Source organism: Heliangelus exortis, chromosome 7 (assembly GCF_036169615.1).
Source record: "Heliangelus exortis chromosome 7, bHelExo1.hap1, whole genome shotgun sequence".
Taxonomy (NCBI): domain Eukaryota; kingdom Metazoa; phylum Chordata; class Aves; order Apodiformes; family Trochilidae; genus Heliangelus; species Heliangelus exortis.
In genome coordinates, this window is record NC_092428.1 from 14605473 (window position 1) to 14624148 (window position 18676).

At 40.8% G+C, this 18676-nt stretch overlaps 1 protein-coding gene across 4 annotated transcripts in view; it reads left to right on the forward strand.

Annotated features, from left to right (window-relative positions):
• The window catches only part of MICU1 (mitochondrial calcium uptake 1), a 100839-nt gene that overhangs the window by 28055 nt on the left and 54108 nt on the right, over positions 1-18676 (forward strand). For 3 of the 4 annotated variants that reach the window (XM_071748953.1, XM_071748955.1, XM_071748954.1), the window contains exons 5-6: positions 6071-6233; positions 15496-15539. In XM_071748953.1, coding sequence (XP_071605054.1) covers positions 6071-6233; positions 15496-15539 — 207 coding nt within the window. Of the gene's footprint in view, positions 1-6070; positions 6234-15495; positions 15540-18676 lie in introns of those variants that run through there. The other variant, XM_071748956.1, reaches the window with a different exon arrangement.

Sequence of the window (18676 nt, forward strand, 5' to 3'; positions counted from 1 at the left end):
GCATTGTCAGCTTGTGACCTACCTTCACTGCTGGGCAGTCCTCAGAGTTTTTGGCTCCTCAGAGCTGTGACAACTGGTTTGGTACTATCTGTAACCACTGTTAGTACAAGATGTATGATTTGGTCTGATGGAGAGTCCTCTAACTGAGTGTTGGCAGGCAGCAGTATTTTATTTTTTAAACCTGTCTCAGTGTTGGTTTTATTGCATTGTGTTTGATTTAATATCTTTGCAGTGCTGAAGAGAAGAATGGGAGTATATGCTCGTCACAATTCCTTTCTGTATGACTTGCTCCTGGTGATTATTTTTAAGTCTGTATCCTGGAGGCTGCGTATAATTAGCTGTTTAACTGTAGGTGGTTGTATATAGAGGCTGAACAGCTCTTCATTAAAAATTAAGAGTGCTTTTGTTTGAAATTGCTGAATCATATTTCTTGGTTATAGTAGATTACACAATTTGAAATTTCAAGTGCCTTGTAGTTTTTGGGGCTCCAGAATCCCTGTTTTGACATTCTAGTGGCAGCTCAATAAAGTTATGTTGTAAGATTCTACACTGAAGTATTCAGAATTGTCCAGGAATATGGGTTCTTGGCTTCTGCTGATTTTCTTGGCAACAAGTACGTTGTTGGGTACTCTGACAGTTTCAGCAAAACTTTGACTCTTGCCAGAACTACTCAAGAACGGTGGGTTATTTTATTCAGTGTCAGCAGATGGAGGCAGGTTGCAAAGAAACAATCTACCTTCATTTATCCACACTGATTTTTAAAAAAGAACACGAGCAGTTACAGAAAATGTAATGATTCATTTTAGTCATACTTGGCTGGCATGTAAGGGAAGCCAGAGAGTGCTTTTTAGTAGGTGAGGACTTTTATTCCAGTTGTTGGGAGACGTGCCTACACTGAGTAGCTCTTTCCTTCCCATACTGGGTAGGGAGGAATGCGACCACGTTTTTCAAATAAGATGGAAGCCAAGAATGGAGGATGCCCAGGAGGTCTGGTGGGAGCAATGTGCAGCCTGGATTGCTTCTCAGTCCACAACCTTCCTTCCTTCTACAGTGCTTGACTCAGGAGCAGCAATTTCATCAGGGAGAGCACTGTTTAAAACAGACCTCACAATTTTTTTTCCTAAACAAGCACTTTTCTCTCCATCCTTAAGGTGAAGTGTACCCTCTGTGACCTGAATACCAATGTTGCTTCTGCTCCATTTAATGCAGAATGTTACAAGTATTCTCCCAAGTGACAGGTTCCTGTTTATGTTGGAGCAGCTCTGTTGTGGCCTTGGTGTTTGATCAGCAGTTGCCCTGGTGAGTCATCTCGGGAGGTCTGAGTGTTTCCAGCTCAGATGACAGAGGAAGGTGTGCCCTGGCTCCTGACTCACAATCAGGGCTTCACCCAGGGTGTGTTGCTCTCCTCATCAGCTGTGTAATACCTAGGGAATTCCTGCCTCCTCTGTATGATTTTTGAAAAGCAAACAACAAAACCCACAGTAAAATTCCTTTCCAGCTCTTCCCATAATTAATGGAAAATTGTGTGGGGTTTTCCTTAATTGAAAGTGTTTAACACTTGTTCATTATTTCAATGTTGCTTTTAATGAAGTTGATGATTAGTGGTGAAATAATAAATTAGGCATGACATTGCTATTTTGGGTAGTGATTTGTAAGAGGAAGCTGAAATACAAATCACTTGGCATCTGCTGGGGCAGGGATTGTTTGGCTTGCTCCAGGGCACGTGTTGCCTTGAAGCCTATGCAATGTGGAGGTCCTGACTCTATCAGGAAGAAAAGGGAAAGATTGTTTCAGTGCTTTTGGAGTTTGAAGGGTATAGAGTGGTTATAGATGGTGTGGGTGTTCATTAATTGGCTGAAAGAGTTTGCAGGCAGCACTAGGGCTTCTGTATTGAGATTGGCTTGCAGTGTTTGCTGGGCCTGTAGGTGTGCTGCCTTAGGAGTACTAGTTGTGCTGAAATTTTATTTTAGTGTGCATTACAGTAGGAAATACAAAGAAAATTAATCCTAATTAATTTACTGTGCTAAGATATGTGTGGCGGGGCTGAACCCATCCCACTGCATGGTCAGAGAGGTCCCAGTGATGATTTGGAAGTGAATCAGGATGCAGATTTGAAGCCATACATTCATGTCTGCACAGGATTTAATTTTTTTTCCTTTTTAACCCAAGGTTAGCATAGGCACTGTCTCAACAGAAGCTTGATTTTTCTAGAACAACAGAGATTACTCAATCTTTCCCCCCCAGTACCTAACTCTAGCAATATACACCAAAAAGAAAATCTTCCCTTTTGACCACATGGTAGCTTTCTGAAAGCCCTTGTCTACATGAGGCTGCAGTTTTGGGTGCAGGATGCTTGTTTTTGGCTTTTGTCCAGTGCCTCAAGGACTTGTGCATACCAGGGGAAGGCAACTGTCTGCACACATGCTTTGCCAGGAAAGTATTTTGGAGTATTTCATAGTTTGGAGGTTGTGGGAGGACAGACTTGTCTGTTATGATTTGAAGTCCAGGTTGTTTCAAAGTAGCTTAATAAAGGCTCATCAGTGGCAGTGTGTGCATCCAAAGGCACTTGTGCTTTTTATCTCTGAATTTGTACAGTGAGATCAGGGTGTCCATGTTATTGCCCACTTTGTGTTTAGCACCCAGTCTCAAGCTATTCTTTTTTGTGGTGTCTTGGCTGTTCCCTCTTAGTCTGGCTTCATGTCCAAACCCATCCTGAAGTTCAGAAGCAGGTGGGTTGTAGCAGATTAGTTTTTGCCAGTTGATTAGGTCACCTTAGTAAAAATTAGGTAATTGTGAGTTCAGCTGCAGGCAAAAGGGAAAAATCGTTGCTTCCTTTCTCAGAGGGAAGTTTGAGGATGAAGTGTGATTTCAGTTATGGTGAAAACAGCCTGTGAAATACCAAGGAAGCATTTTAGGCTCTACTTTTTTGATCTATACTGTGAGTTTTATTTAAGAGTGTTGTTTCTCATGATATATCAGGAATGTATTTGTCCAGGAAATTGTGGGGTTTGTGTATGTCATGGCTAAATGCTGGAACTCGGAGTGTTGCAAACAATTAAAACTAACTGTAGTTTCCCACAAAACTTTGAGGAGCTGTGCCTCATGTTTCTTTCTGAATTTGAACTAAAATGGTTTAATAGGTAACACCCATTCCTTATAGTGAAGCAGGCTTAGAGGGGCTGTGTTGAGCTTTTCAGGGAGGTGGCTGAGCTCTCTTCATCCCGATGTGGCAAACTGTCAGAAGATGATGGTCGTTAAAAATCCTTAGTTTACTATTTTTTAGTTTACTATTTTGCTGTTTGATAATGCTCTGAGATCTAATGCAAACCCTGCACTTTTAAGTCCTGCCTTGGCAAAGGAGTTCAGCTGCATTTGTTGGAGGAGGAGAAGCCCCAAATAACTTTACTGTTTCTCATGACACCACAGACTGCGTGGGGACAAGACTCTGAGTTTGCAGATCTGTGCAGAGTTGTGCTGCACACTAAGACACAAGATCTCTTTTTAGTTGTGATCAGGCTTTTGTGAGACCTATCGTGTCTCTCTGGGAGCTGTGTGTGGGTTTTGAACAATAGAGCAACCATCCCTGCTCTAGACCTGCATCCTCTCGAGTGTCTGACAGTCATCCAAGGAAGCTTTTCATTTTGCAGTGAGGATGGATGGAAGATGGGAGGGAAAATGATTCAGGGTAGGGCCACATAGTAAATTAATGAGTTACTTCTGTGTCTAGTAATTATTCTGTTGGACTCGACTGTCTGGCTTGGGTCTGATGGGGTGCTGGAAAACTCCTGTGCCCAAATTCAAAGCAAAATGTAAACTGCTTAATATCAACAAAGCAGAGTCCTTGAGGATCACCCTGAGCTTGGGGTAAAAAAGTTGGCAATGAAATTGCTGGACTGATAAGGAGGAGTCTTGGTAAAGATGACAGATGAGGAGCAACTCTAAAAATGAGAAGGAAAGTTCTGACAGCAACAGAACTGTCAGTAGTGTCTTAGTAAGATCTTAAAACAGATCAAGGGGAAAGATTTATTGCAGATGTGAAATCAAATGGGATGGAACGTGGTTTTGCTGGCAAAAATGCCACAACTGATGTCACTAGTGCAGCAGGGGAGTTGTTGAGCAAAAGAGGTGCAGCTTACCTAGCTGGGTTGAAGAAAGCATTTGGTGCCTTGCAATAAATTATTCCACGGGCTTGAAAAAGCACAGGCTTGGGTAGAGTTGAGACTCAGGCAGACAAGTGTGTTAGCTAGAAAGCAGGCTGTGTTGAAAGGGTGTCATGAATGGAGGGAGCAGGTGTTAGTTGTATTGCTTGGGGGTAAAAGTACTTAACTATGGTTTTAACCCACTGATAAAGTTGGGTGGGGTGTTACTCATAATGAGATCAGGGTGTGCTACAGGAAGGAGTGAGGTACAGGCCTGCAATCACAAGCCAAAAGCTCTGGGAGGAGCAGGGAAAGTGTGTGTGGTCGTTCACTGTGCTTTGGCTGGCAGATGGTGATTTGTAACTTTGAAATAAAACAACTGCTTTTGGTACAGTGCCCTTATCTTTGGATTACCTTGTGGACTGATGTAATCAAAATCGGATGAAGTTTGATTCTAGGTTCAAAGACTAATGAAAAAGGGAGTAGTGACAAAATTTTTTACCTGTGCAGGTGGTTACAGGTAAGAGGGAGATGGGTGTATTAGTTGATGCAAGGATATTTCTGTCTTCCTGATTTGCTTGGTTGTAAAAAATCTGTGGTGATGTGAGGAAGAATAGGGAGAATGCTTTAGATAATGTTAAGGCCATATCAGTGGGACCTTCTGTCACGAGTTGCTTGTCCCCTGGTCTCATTTGCCAGAGAGCTGAGCTGGACCAAAAATAGAGGAGAGAGACTCTGCTTTCCCCAGCTACTTCATCCAAGCCTGGGCTGGGAGATTAAAAGTCTTTGGCATGTTTTATCCTAGACATATAAAAAGTTAGAGAGGGTGTTTTCTTTTTTATAATCAGGATGGAGAGGTTGTTTGCATTAAAGGACAAGGCTGAAACAGGACCAAAGCCATAAATGATCTACAGATACCATGTCATTACCCTTCAACCTGCTTGATCTCTTCTAGCAGATTGTTGATTGTTGGTTCATTTGGGTTTGTGGTTTTTTGTGTGGGTTTTGTTGTTGTTGTTGTTTGTGGATTTTTTGGTTGTTTTTTTTTTCCTCTCCTGTGGCCCTTGGCCAGAAGTACTGAAGGTTTCAAGTACATCATGGGCTGTTAAGCATGGTTTGGTTTATAATGCAAGAAAAAAAAGCTGAGCTAACAAGGAAAGTTTTCTGCTCTAATTCATAATGAAGTGTAAGTCTTAGTGTCTTTCCCCTGCCTTTTGTGGCCTTATGTTGTGATTTTTTTGTTTATTAAAAGTTTCCTGGTCACTTTGACTAATAATAGCTGTGTATTGGGGAAAACAATTGTAGGTACAAAATAGTTGTTACTGGCAGAGTTAGCAAGTGGCAGGTTGCTGAGAGAAGAGGACTGAGTCAGGTTCTGCAGAATTTTGCCAGTGTGATAAAAAAGGAAAAAAAGATTGGGTGACTGAGCAACCAGCTGTGGTTCCAATAGTTTTTTTCCAGACTTGACTTGAAAGAAAAGGTCTATTCCAGCTCTCTGAGGCTTTTATTTTACTTCATTTATTAATCATAAATCAGATCCTTCAACACTGGTTAAAATGTGCTTTAGATTCACAGATTTGATACTAGTGCTTTTCTATGTTCACCTCCAAAAGCACCTTCAGGGATTTTGTTAATTTGTTTTTCTCTGCCTTCACAAAGAGTCAAAGCTTATGCTAGAAGTCTTTATTGTCGGTTTGTTCTTCTGGGACATTAGGAGTTGATATTTCCAATTTTCCAATTTTCCTGGCTGCTCAAAGGCTAAAGACAGGAAGGATTTTGACCCTTTCAGTGTTAGTTCTTTCAAGGCTTGTTTTGCATTGCTGCACACAACTTTGTTGTCATGTGGCAAAACCTTCAGAGGACTAAAGTGCTAATGTAGGTGTTGGGGCAGGAACCATGCAAATCTAATGCTAGTTAAATTTCATTTCCAGGTGATGGAATATGAGAACAGGATCAGAGCTTACTCCACGCCAGACAAAATCTTCAGATACTTTGCCACCTTGAAAGTCATAAACGAGCACGGTGAATCAGAGGTTTTTATGACACCGCAAGATTTTGTGAGATCAATAACACCTAATGAAAAGCAACCAGAAAGTAAGTGATGTGTGTGTGGTTACTGGAGTAACTATTACAGCAAAGGGGAATAAAGTCTCCAGTTTCTGCTTGCCTGATCTTTAAATTCTCTTTCAAACAGTTATATTGTCAGGTATCCTTCTCATTTAGTTGACAGGTGTGGCACAAAAGAGGTGCTGCCAAATAACAGTGGCCATTCAGGTTCACAAGTGTTGGTCACAGTAGGCTGCTTGAGAGCTTTGAATCTGGGATTGGTAGGGCTAGGAAGTGCCCCCTGAAGCTGCATATTGCATCTCCATGCTCCAAACCCAGGATTAGTCCTTCATGTTCCCTGAAGTGCTGCTGCAACATCATCAGTCTTGTTGGTATAAGCCTTTGAAGAGCAGATGAGATGACTTGCATACATACTGGTTAAAGATTACTTTCAACTGAAACATTTTCAGAACTGTTCGCAAACTTTCAAAATGAAGTTGTTATGGCAAGGAAAATCTTGGCAATAAAAAGTTCCATGCAGCCCCATGTGCCTGGCTGAGCTGTAATGCTGCTGGCCAGGTGGGGTTCATCACTGCTGGCTTCAAATTCTTTGTGGGTTGACTGACTGTACCTGTAGGGGTTAGGCATACAGCAGGTATGGGCAAGCAGACACTTTTTTCCTAGTCTAAAAAGCTGTGTCCTTGAGTGTTTGGTAAAAGGCTGTTTTTTGTGGGGTATCAGGAGGATTTTGCCTGTCTTCTATTTTGGAGGAGATTCATGGATTGGATGAGATGAGGGAAATCAGATTTCTTAGTCTCCCACAGTGTATCTCAAAGAATGAAACAGGCTTTTGTAAAATTAAAAGTTTTCTCTGCAGGCATTAATGAAGAACCTCAGCCCCCAAATGTTTACTTTTGAAACTGGGGTTTATAAACAAACTGTGAAACTGTTTTGACATCTTACACAACAGTTGCTAAATAAATACCAGCTACACTTGTGTTTCCAAAACAACAATATCCAGTGTGTGGAAGGAGGGAAGAAAAATAATCCTGGCATTAGTGTTAAAAACATGCTGGTGATTTGATATTTAAATTTTGATCAAACCCTGACAATGGCTGTCCTTTTCATATGACTTACGTGGTTTGGTAGTCTGAAAAGCAGCAGTATATTGCTGAGTGCATCTTCCCATGCAAGTAAATTTTTTTGTCAGCCAGCTTAAAAATAGAAAGCATCCTATGTTTGATTTCAAGGCATCTGATTCTCTTTTACTCCTTCCATGCAGTCTGTGTGCTTGGTGTTTTTTAAGGTGTGCACAGAAAAAAGGTGGAAGAGTGCTCAGAAAACACCTGCTTTGGAAACAAGAGAAGGTGACTATTGGGAAATAATTCATCAGTCTTAGCCACTAACTTTCCACTGCAACAATCATTATTCTGGCCCCGTGAGTTGCTTAAATGGTCCCATGAAATCTGTCACAGCCTTGAAGTGCCTGCAGATCCTGCCAGTTAGTGACACAAAGTAGCCTATAATGGAAGCAAATTGCCTTTGTGATATTTAAAGATGCTCTTGGAAAGTGGAATGAGATGGCAAGTGAGCTTTGGCCACCCATCAGCAGGCAAAACAGGATCATGGGCATGTTATAGCTTGCTGGTTTAAACATCTGTCTTGAGGACAGTTACCATCATGAATTTGCTTCTGAGGAAGCTGCTGCTAGGATGGTTGTTCCTTACCAGCACTGTACATCATGTCAATCACAGTAAATGGCTTTTTAATATCTAATGAACAGTAGAAGAGTGAAAACCTTAATGCTACAGTAAAGTCAAACCAGCCACAATGGAAAGAGAGGTCTGATTTTAAAACAAGAACTTCAAGACAAAGGCTGCTACCTGCTGGCTGGATTATTTCCGTACTATACATCTGTTTGGTATTTTTGATTCATAGGATAATCTAGATCATAGATTAGTAGGGAAATGCCAGGGCTGCTTTCTCCTTTAGTCACAGCTTGGGTGTGCCCTTTGCTGGGACTGGAGCACCCGTCCTTCATCCCAGGGTGCTCCTTCAGGTGATGTAGCCTGGAGCATTCCTTGGAAATCTTCAGGTTGTAGCCCACTGTAACCATCCTAGCTGGATAGGTTCATGCTTGGACTGAATTACAGGTTACTTTCTGCAGTCTCACTGACCCCAAGGTTTCCCATCAGTGGTGTTTGTGGAGAGGTTTTTGCAGTGAAGCAGTTGCCTTGAGGTCCTGTGGATCAATATTGTCCTGCGTAGGCAGTCTGAGACATGAGGGCAGGAGGTGCTCTGCATGCTGAAGCTGCCTGTTGTAATTTCAGGAAGGAACTTCTTATTGATATGCCTGCTATTTTATGAAGAGAAAAATACAGTGAAATATAAGTGATATGGAGTAATGAGGTATCTGATTCCACGTTGTATTTACCTTTGAACTGCTAATGTACTGCAAGATATCATACGCCTGCTTCATTTTTATGGATTACATAGGGGAAAGTTTGATTTATTGTCAATAAAGCTTCAACTTAATTCTGTATTGCATTTTGCTAGCTCAGGGAAAATGAATGCCAGTGAATTATAGATTGCTTTCTTTACTGCAGTAAATCTTTCTGCCGTAGCTTTCCTGAGGCAAGCTGAGCTTACACTGTGACACACTCTGGCTGAGCTTGCAACTCTCTGTCAGAATAAGGCAAAGAATGGCATTAAACTTGGAAGCTGCTTGGAAAAAAGGAACGGTTTCTTTATATACTCTCTGGAAAGTCCAAGCACCACCAGAAGTGAGGGAAGTGGTATCTGCTCCCTGCAGTCCTGTGTTGTTTTTTTCCATCCACTTCCTCTCATACCCATGATATGTCTTGGCTCTCAGGCAGGGATGATTGCTTCATACCTGGCACTTGCTTGGTACTCCAGCCCCAAACCAACTGAAAAATGGTGGGAAGGGTGAAGGTTTGCAAAATATTTCAGATGTTTTAGATGCTGCAGCTCTTTGAAGATGGGCAGGCTCTTGCTGAAAAGGGCATATAAAGCTCTGCCACTTCGGAAGAGCCGTAACTGTGCCTGATACTTGAAGGTCATTGCTGGCAAGTCCTCTGTAGTCTTAAGGAGCTGTTGGCCTGCATGAGCATTTTCAAGTACTGGGACCAGCTTGGTGGTGGCCTACCCAATTCTGCTTCATTTCTGCTCTGAGTTTTTTCAATATCACAAAGTTCTCTGGGTCCGTATTGCATTGACTGTTTTCCTGGGAAAAGTATTGGGAGCATCAAAACTGGACGAACAAAGAGCTGTGTTTTTCATTCCTGGACTTCATGAGCAGCTGCCCACAGCTGGCTTCTGGATTGCTGCAATGATGTAGTGATTATTTGTTAAGTTCAGTTTGTAAAATACAGATCTGATCTCTAGAACCAAGTCATGAGCTGTGATGAGTGCTCACTCAGTCTGGTGGGGAGAGGAGGAGGATTCCCTAGGCTTGTCCAGATCCCAAAACTTGCATAAAATGTTCAGCTGGGATATTTGAGACCCAGAAGGAAGTAGAGATGCTGAACTTGCTTTCTTATGTGTTGATGGGGACTTATTTCTGTGCCCTTGTTCAAATACATTTGCTGGAGAGATCTTCAGGGAAAGAATATAAGAAGGGAAGATAACCTGGTTAAATTCCAGACCCAGGAGTGTGAATAGCTGTGGGTTTTTTCTTGTAAAAATGTCATTCCTAAGCAGGGATCATCTTTGAGCCTGTCATGCCTGATGTGAGACCCCAGAAACCTAGCCAAGGAGGAGCAAGCAAGAGGTGTGTTCATGTTCATGCTTGTGTGATAGTCATGGAAGTAATGGATATATAGAATTTCCAGTACAGAGGAGGGGCTGGTGTGGCTCATATGCTGTTTTAGGAATGCACATCTCCTGGAGAGGCTGACTTCTTGTTGGAGGAGAGGGAGATGGATGGGAGGAAAGTAGTTTCTCAAACAAAATACTTCTGGACTTGTACACAAACCTCAGAGTATTGCCCCTGAGAAATTTCAGGGATCTCACTGTGTGGATTTCATTTTAAATTTTGGGGGAAAATATTAATAAAAAACCCAGAAGTTGTGTTACAGCTCTGGAGGGGAAAACTTGGTCTGGCATTTTGTCCTCCCATAATGTTGAATGTTTCATGCATGGTTAGCAGGCTCTACTTCCATTTGGGTAATTAGCCATTTTGCTCACCTTCTTGCCAGAAAAATAATCAGTATTATATTTCAAGTGAGGGGAAAGGAAAAGCAGATGATGAGTAAATGTAACTTAAATAATGTGAAAAAAATCTATCAAGGATATAAATACCAGAGGGACCTGAAAATGTTTTTCCATGACAGTGGAAAACTGGTAGCATCCCAGAGGAAATTGTGATGGTTTCTAATTGAACTCGACTGTGTTCTTGGCATAATAAAATTGCTCTTCTGGGTGGTCATTCATTAAATGTTGTTTTAAACCGCAATCTATAATCTGCTGGTCATGGATTTTATTTTTTTTTTTTAATTTTTTTTATCAGGATAAAATGAAGAGATTGGTAATTGGTTAGATACTTATCAAATGTGGTAATTAGCTAGCTTTGAATGAATCTGTGACACGTATATTGTTGTTAATCAATTGAAGTATAAGCATTTAACTTTAAATTTTACTGGAGCTGGAAAAGAGTAATAGTGTATTCTGTGGTGGGGTTTTTTTCTTTACATAAGTAGTTGCTTCTCCATTAAAACATTCTCTATAGCCCAAAATCAAAGCAGTGAACAGGGAGAATATGTTCTCCCTTTGAACATTATCTTTTCCCCGCTGTGGCAGTCACAGAGTGTAAGTCATTTTGATTTATTTTGAAACATTTTTATTTCTAGAGTGCCATAAAAATACCATCACATGGGCAAGAGCAGGGACCTTTATTCTTAGTATTGGTGGTTGACAGGCTTCAGTCTAATCTGAAATAACACAGTGTTTACACTTAGCTACTCGTCAGTGCTGCCACTGTTTCTTTTTGGTACTTCTGGTGGTACTTTAGGTACTATCAGAATGTGTACTAGTAATATGTGGTGGTATTTAGTGAATTAAAAGTAAACTACCTGTGGCAGACATATTAGGAAATGGTTGCAGGTCTTTTATTGGTGCTCCTGAAGGTGAGTGGCTGGTGCAGAACCCTCGGCTGGGTGACCAAGGGGGCTTTGATAATCCAGATGTGTAGGGAAAGGTGAGGTGTTGTGCTGTGCTTTGTGCAAATAAAAGGTGTATTCTGGGGAAGGTTGTGGTGAAAGGTCTGGCTTTGTTTGAGCAGAAGCAAGCACTGAAGCCCAGTGGCTCTGGGTGGTCACAATGAAATTTGGAGTAGCTGTGGTGCATGTCATGGTGCCTTTCAGCCCCAGGGAGGCTTTGTGAAAACAGCCAGGTATCCTTCTGAAATAATTTCTGTATTTCATTCATCTCTCTTTGGGGAAATCCTTTAATCCATTTCTAGGCAATGGTATTTCAGCCTCTGTTCTTTAGTCAAAGGTGGAAAAGCTCTTTTTTTACCACTAAACATGCCTGTTAGCTTGTGTTCCTGCAGCTTGACACCAATAGCCCAGTGAGGGGATATTTGTTTAATGAGTGTTTATGAGTTGTTTTATAGATGATCCGGTGGCAGCTTAGCTTAGCACATTGCCTTTTGAGTAACAGAGATGTAATAACATTCTTTCCTTCTCCAGATATGATTGTCCTCATTTGGACAGTGTTTCCATTAGCTTCCCAGCCTACACAGATGCTGAGTTCCTATTGTAAAGTATTGGAGAAAAATAATTTTGGGTTTTTTTAATAGAATGTAAAGAAAGAACAACACAGGCATCAGGCAGCCTTTTATTTCTTGTTTTATTTTTGTCAGTTTTCAAGATGAGACTTGAGAAAAAACGTGTAACTAAGTCCATAAAAAAGAAAATAAAATGTACTGGAAAAAGAAAAAGGTATCAAGTAAGACTGCATGCCTTGAACATATAAATGCCCCTTTTTAGGTTTTGAATTAGCTTATTCTTTCAGGAGCCATTGGAAGGGGAATTTTATAGAGAGCTCAAATGTGCAGCTTAGTTAATGCAGCAGAGTGGAGAGGGGATATGGTGTGCATGGCTGGGAGAAAGTGTTTTACATCAGTGTTTTATGCTCACCCTCTGTTTGTGTTTTTGGTAACGCTCTCTTGTGGGGTGTGCTGATGGAGTGTTATGAAAAAAGGCAGCAACAGAAGTGACACATTTTTATGCTTCATTGTCATATAAATGTCTCTCCCCAGTCTCCCAGACATTCATAAACCCAGATTGTGTTTACTTCTCGTCAGATGCAATTCACAGAAAGTTAGGGGTTGGAAAGGACCTTGAAAGATCACCGAGTCCAACCCCCCTGCCAGAGCAGGGTCACCTACAGGATGTCACATAGGAACATCTCCAGGTGGGTTTTGAGTGTCTCCAGAGAAGGAGACTCCACAACCTGCCTGGGCAGCCTGTGCTAGTGCTTTGGCACCCTCACAGTGAAAAAATTTCTCCTTGTGTTTATATGAAACCATTCCCAGATACTTTAATGGCTACTAACCTATTAGTGAGCCCTGTGTTTTTGTTGTCCCCATGTATATCAGCATTTCTCACCTCGAGTGGGATGGCAGACTGAAGGCCATCCTCATCTCTAGTGACCCTGGTTTTATCCCCTGCCCCCTTCGAGCCTTGTTTAAAGCCCTCTCAATGAGGGCTGCTAACTCCTGAGAGAAGATCCTTTTCCCACACTAAGTGTACCTCATCTCTTGACAGCAAACTGATGTATATACTGCTTCATGGTCAGACAACCCAAAACGCTGCAGATGACACCAGTCCCTGAGCCACAAATTAACCTGTTGATTCTTCCTGGTACTTTCCTTGTCCATTGCTGTCATTAGAGAGATGGAGGAGAACACAACTTGCACACCTGATCCCTTAACTAGTTGCCCCCAGTTGTGTTGAAGGAAGATGACATCATATAGGTAATAATGACATTTCCGTAACTGCTATGGTGTTGTAAGCATTTCCTTCAGTAAATAATGAAATGCTCAGAGCTCTTAAGCTTGAGGACATGCCTGGTGGGTTCTACACCTGGCATGAGGTTTTGGGTGCAGTGACAGGCAAGCTGTATGTAAGTCAAAGACCATTGCTCTGTGTCTCACAGGAATCAGGTTGCCCAGATGTTTTTTTTTTTTCCCCTGTGTCTTTCCATCCCCTGCCATAGCAATTGAGGAAACATGGAAACAAACATCTCCCTTCTTAGATGAATGAGGCTGAACCAAACCCTGGTCTGGAGGCAAGCTACCCTCTATTAAAGACTCCTAATTTCACCAGTGTGTTTCTTCCACTGACTCCGTGATTATTGTCATTTATTGCTATTTACTCTTGTGCTTTTTAGTCTCTTCCAGTCCTAAATCCCATCACCTCATTTGCACATCTCTGTGGAGAGCATGAAATTTTCAATACTGGTTCTGTTACTATAGGTACTGCCTTTTTTGGCTGTTTTAATAGCATTTCTGTGTGTACATACACACATAGATATCATTATTCATGGTATACTGTATCTATTATCTATACTTTAATACAGGTAATATTTATATACAAAAGAAAACACTTGTTAGTTCATATTTTCTTGCCATTTACATGAAGATTCTTTCATTTTGGCTGGTTTTGAACCCTGTTTGCTTTTCCAATAGTAGTGTCCAGCTGGGGGGGAGGGGGCATTAAGACATACTTTCACTTTCTATTTTTAACCTGTGTCCTTTTTGAGCTTTCCATGAGTACATGGACAATAATTGGCTGTCAGGGATATGTCAGGGAGCACGAGGTGTGCTTGAGAAATGACTTTATTATGAGACACAAACATAAACTTAAGCTCATTTTGGTGGTTGGCATCCATATGGATGGTCAGGGCTGAGCTCTGAACCAGATAAAATGTCTCTGGTAACACACAGACATTACTAAAGAAGTCTGGTTCTGTATTTGACAATACTTACTATTCCACATTCATATTCACAACTTTGAGGAGAACAAAATTCAGAAGAAGATTTAAGTCTGAAAATGTTTATGAATATGCAATTTTTGGTCTACTGCCAGGGGTACAAAACATCAAGAAGGTGCATTCTGCTTTGAATATTCACAAACCCAGAAAGCCCTCTGATAATTGCCCTGACCTGTGAAATTGATGATGGTGGAGTTTTAGCTGCTTTGGTTCAGAGAGGTCAAGAAAGTCACCCTGTAGTGATGAATAACTCCATTTTCTGAACCATAACCATTATGAACATTGCCAGTAGACAGGAAGGGTTTTATTATCCTCCATCTCAAGTGACACAGCAGGCATGGGAGAGGCTTTATTTTGGTTTTTTATTATTGTTTTTCTAAATCAAATTGAAATGAAGATGTGATTAGCATAATAAACAGGGGCAGTAGATGCATGGGATATAGCTCTGCTGACAGTTTTCATTCTTCAGAGAACTGAGAATCAGCTTGTGCTCTCCCCAATTGCTGGAAGTGCTTGGTTAGAGTTCTGTTTAATAATCCCTCAAGGTTCATATTCCTGACTTCGGATTACAAAGCTCTGATAATAAATCTTCCTGAATATTTTTGTCATCTTGATTGTACATGCATTCATCAGTGTTCCCATAGCCTGATGGGCATCAAGGATTAGATCAAGAGCTTTGTGCCTTGACTTTTGAAATGCTGGGATTTTTTTTCACCTCTTCAAGAAAGAAAAAATGTTTTGTAATGGCATGAGATTGAATTTACTAGTATAAATAAAAGTACTAAAGTATAAGTAAACCAATATAAATAAAAATACTAACAGATGAGCAAGTTTAGGAATGATTTGAGAATATCCCAACTAGTTATGGGAACATTTCTTTATTTTCACACTTGTGACTCATTCAAAAGGTGTTATTAAAAGCAGTAAGTGTTTTATGAATGTGCATTTACATGGGGCATCATGGGCAAAACATTTGCTTGGTAATAGTACAGAAATCTTTTACTTTTGGGAGGATATTTCAGGCTCTTGAGAAGTGCTGGGAGCTGTGCTCCTGCTGTCTCTGCTGGAAGGAATTTTTCTTCTCTGATGCCATGAGTTAGTTGTCTTTCAGGATCAAAATACAAAGTACAAAATTGATTAAGCCATATAAAAAAATCCTTTTTTTCCCTATACTTCCTACTGATACCTGTGCATTTTATTTTCTAATCCCCACTCAAACAGAAAGCCCAAGAAATGCTTACTTTTACACTTAAGACTTTTTTCTTTTTAAAGTATCTTTTTTTTTCTCTTTCAGACCTGGGCCTGGATCAGTTTATAGTGAAACGCTACGATGGAAAGGTGAGCACGTTAGATTGTGAAGTATATATTATTCAATGGCATTTTTAACCTAGAGTCCTTCAGTTATTACCCACATGTCAGTGTAAGTTAAATGAAGTATTTGAAATATTCTCTTCTGAGGTTTTTGTTGTTGAGTAGTACTGCAATGCTTTTTCTGTAATGACAGATTTATTATTTTTAAAGAGTTTTATTTTAATGTTGGCAGACAGAATATTACCTCCTTTTATATACTGATAGGCCAGGAAATTATAGGTTGTAATCACATTTCCTTGCTGCTGCTTTATAACTGTATGAAAACCCCAAAAGTTTCTCATTTCAGGAGAATCTCACTTGACCTTTCCCTTCTAGGCTTATCTCCTGATTCCTAAAGGAAGGAGATGCTCCTGTGTTTTCATCTGCATCCTAAGCATGTGTTTCCCCACATATCAAACAGCCTTCCTCTGGTCCCCTTTTGAACTTTAGATCTTTCCTACAGCAATACACAACTGTGCTGGATGTTTGTGCTGTCAGGATATGTGTTGGTCAAATGTTCAGCATGTTCTGATCTAGTTTTGTCTGCCTGTCTAAGTGGAGCCAAGTAGCATCCTACCTGGTTTTATGGAGATCAGTGACCTAATTAACCACACCATAAATCCCACTGGTCTGGAGGTGTACAGCAAAGGCAGCTCTGGCCCTAGGACTAGCAGCTCATTTTGACTTCTTGATGCAGATAACAACAGGTTAGTTAATTTTCCACCATATCACCATGGGCACATAATGGTACTCCAGCTTTTAGTACTACTTTAATTTCATCTGCATCATCTCAAAATAAAGCTGCTGTTTTTCCAAAGGGAAGTCAGGATGCGTGTTCCCTTCATTGCTGAGTGATGTACCTGACGTAGTGTCAAGTGTTTCCAGAAAGTCTCAATACTGAAAAAAAATTCATTTAAGGCTTTATACATAGTGTGGTCTCAACATGTGCAGTTCCTAGTCTTGCTTTGTATTCAGTAGGAAAAGATAAAGGCAGAAGACCTGGGGTTCTGTCATTAGCAGTGTACAAGTGTTCGAGTTACCCAGGCAGCAGAGTGAGATTTTTCTTGGAAACAGGCAATTGAAAGGTATTTTGGCAGTTGGTTTTCATGCATAAAACTAAGAAGCATGTTACGAACACTTGTTTTTGTCTCATCCTGCCACAGACCCAATGTCTTCTTTTCATGATTAAAGAAAAAAAAAAAAAAAGTAGTACACATATTCTTTGCAAAATATCAGTTGTTTCTCCTTCTGGTTTATGGCAGTCTACTTTGCATCTGCTCACTTTCATCATTTTATCTTGTCAAGCTATCATGTTCATCCCTTAGGCTTTACATAAGTTTGTTTTTTTTTTGTGGAGAAGAAATATTGAATCTCACACTGTTTTTGCTTATTCTCCCTCTGTTCCTGAGCACTCTGCAGTTGGTTCCTATCCCATCGGGTCAATGATCCAAAGGCAATGCCTTTACTGAACTCAATTTTCCCTTCCTCTGCCTCTCGGCACCAAGAGGTTGAGTTGCACCAAGTTCAGATGTGACAGAGACAGTTACAGGGGTTGAAAACCCATGCTCAGTGTTTGAGGTAACTGTGCTTGGCTGTGCATCCTCATCCATGCTCTTAGGGCATTGCCATTCTGTGTGCTAAAAATCTATTCTGGCTAAGGGGTGGAGAACAGATGGCCTTGCTCTATGCACTACCTGCCTTTTGCTCTGACCTGCAGCAGAGTGAAATTGCTTTTTATATAAATTACAGATGTCAGTGTTGCACCTGGATGTCTCTGTGCTGTGGTTTGGGTAGTCTGAAGGTGAAGCAGCAGATGCACTAGGGTACTGCAGTGGACTTTACTTTCTTGTTATCTTCTCTTGGGACCTATTTTTTCCCACAGTTTAATAACAACCCAGAATCATTTTGCTCTGTTATAAATGAAGAAATACAGCTTCTTGTTTGCTTGGCTGTCTGTTTAAAGACACCTTGGGAACGGCTAAATGTGGCTGTGGCTGTTAGGGTAGTAGTGGTAATGTCCAGGTTAGAGGGTAATTTGAGGAGAATATAAGATGGCCTTGGTGTGTTCCCTTGGTAACACAAGAAGCTGACAGTAGATTGATCTGTCTGATAGTGTCCTGCTCTCCTTTTATTGCTTGCTTTGTGCTTCAGTTTAAGAAACAACACTGTATTTACTCAGACAAGCACCAACTGAGATGCTGCAGAACTGACCTTAATAATTGGAGTTTCACTTGCATAGTAGCACCCAAGGGGATAAAACCTTCTTCCTCCTGGCCTATCTCCATCTTCCTCGTGGGTTATGAAAGCATCCTTTACCTGGAGACAATTTTCTGGCATTGGCCAGAAAGGACTGGTTTTCTTTGTGCGTTGGCAGAGCTGATGAGCTCAGGCAGAAGGGTAAGAGGTCCATCATTCCCCTGAGCATCCTTACAAATGTCACACAAAGGTAATGGCACTTGTGCTACACTCGCATGCTTAAAAAGCAATGGGCTTCTTCTCTGGAAATTTCCTTTTCATTTTTAAGGTGTAAGGAGTTTTTGAGCAGTCGAGTGCAAGCAAACTGGTGCTGGAGAATACTGACAGTCTGCAGGCTAGAAGAGTAGAAAAGATAATTTTAATTCCAAGCAAAGATGAGTACCCAGGGTTGCATGTAAGTGATAATTTATTAAGAGATTAATTTAAAAGAATAGAATCAGCTATGCAGTCAGTTGCGTTTTAATTACATATTATTGGACAGTGTTTCAAGTGCATGAATTTTAGCATCTAAGTTTGAGATTGAAATGCTACAGCACTGGTAAACAGATGTGTCAACTGCTCATTTTACAGAGCCAATTTTATTTAACATAAAACTACCATCAAAACAACTAATTGGCTGTCTTGCAGGGACCAGAACTGGTCCTGCTGAAAGATTTTGTGCAGTGACATAGCTCTGTGTTGTTGTCATGTTGGGTTTCTGAAGCAGTTGCTGTGTCTGTGCTATGGTGAGAAGACAATACCTGCTTTTTTTTTCTTTACCCTTGTCCTGTCCCTCCTTCTTTCTAGTGGCAATTTATAGAGTTGGTGAAGAGGGAGGTAAATGTTATTAACTTATTAACAGGAAGCCTCCTGTAATTTGAGCCTAAATA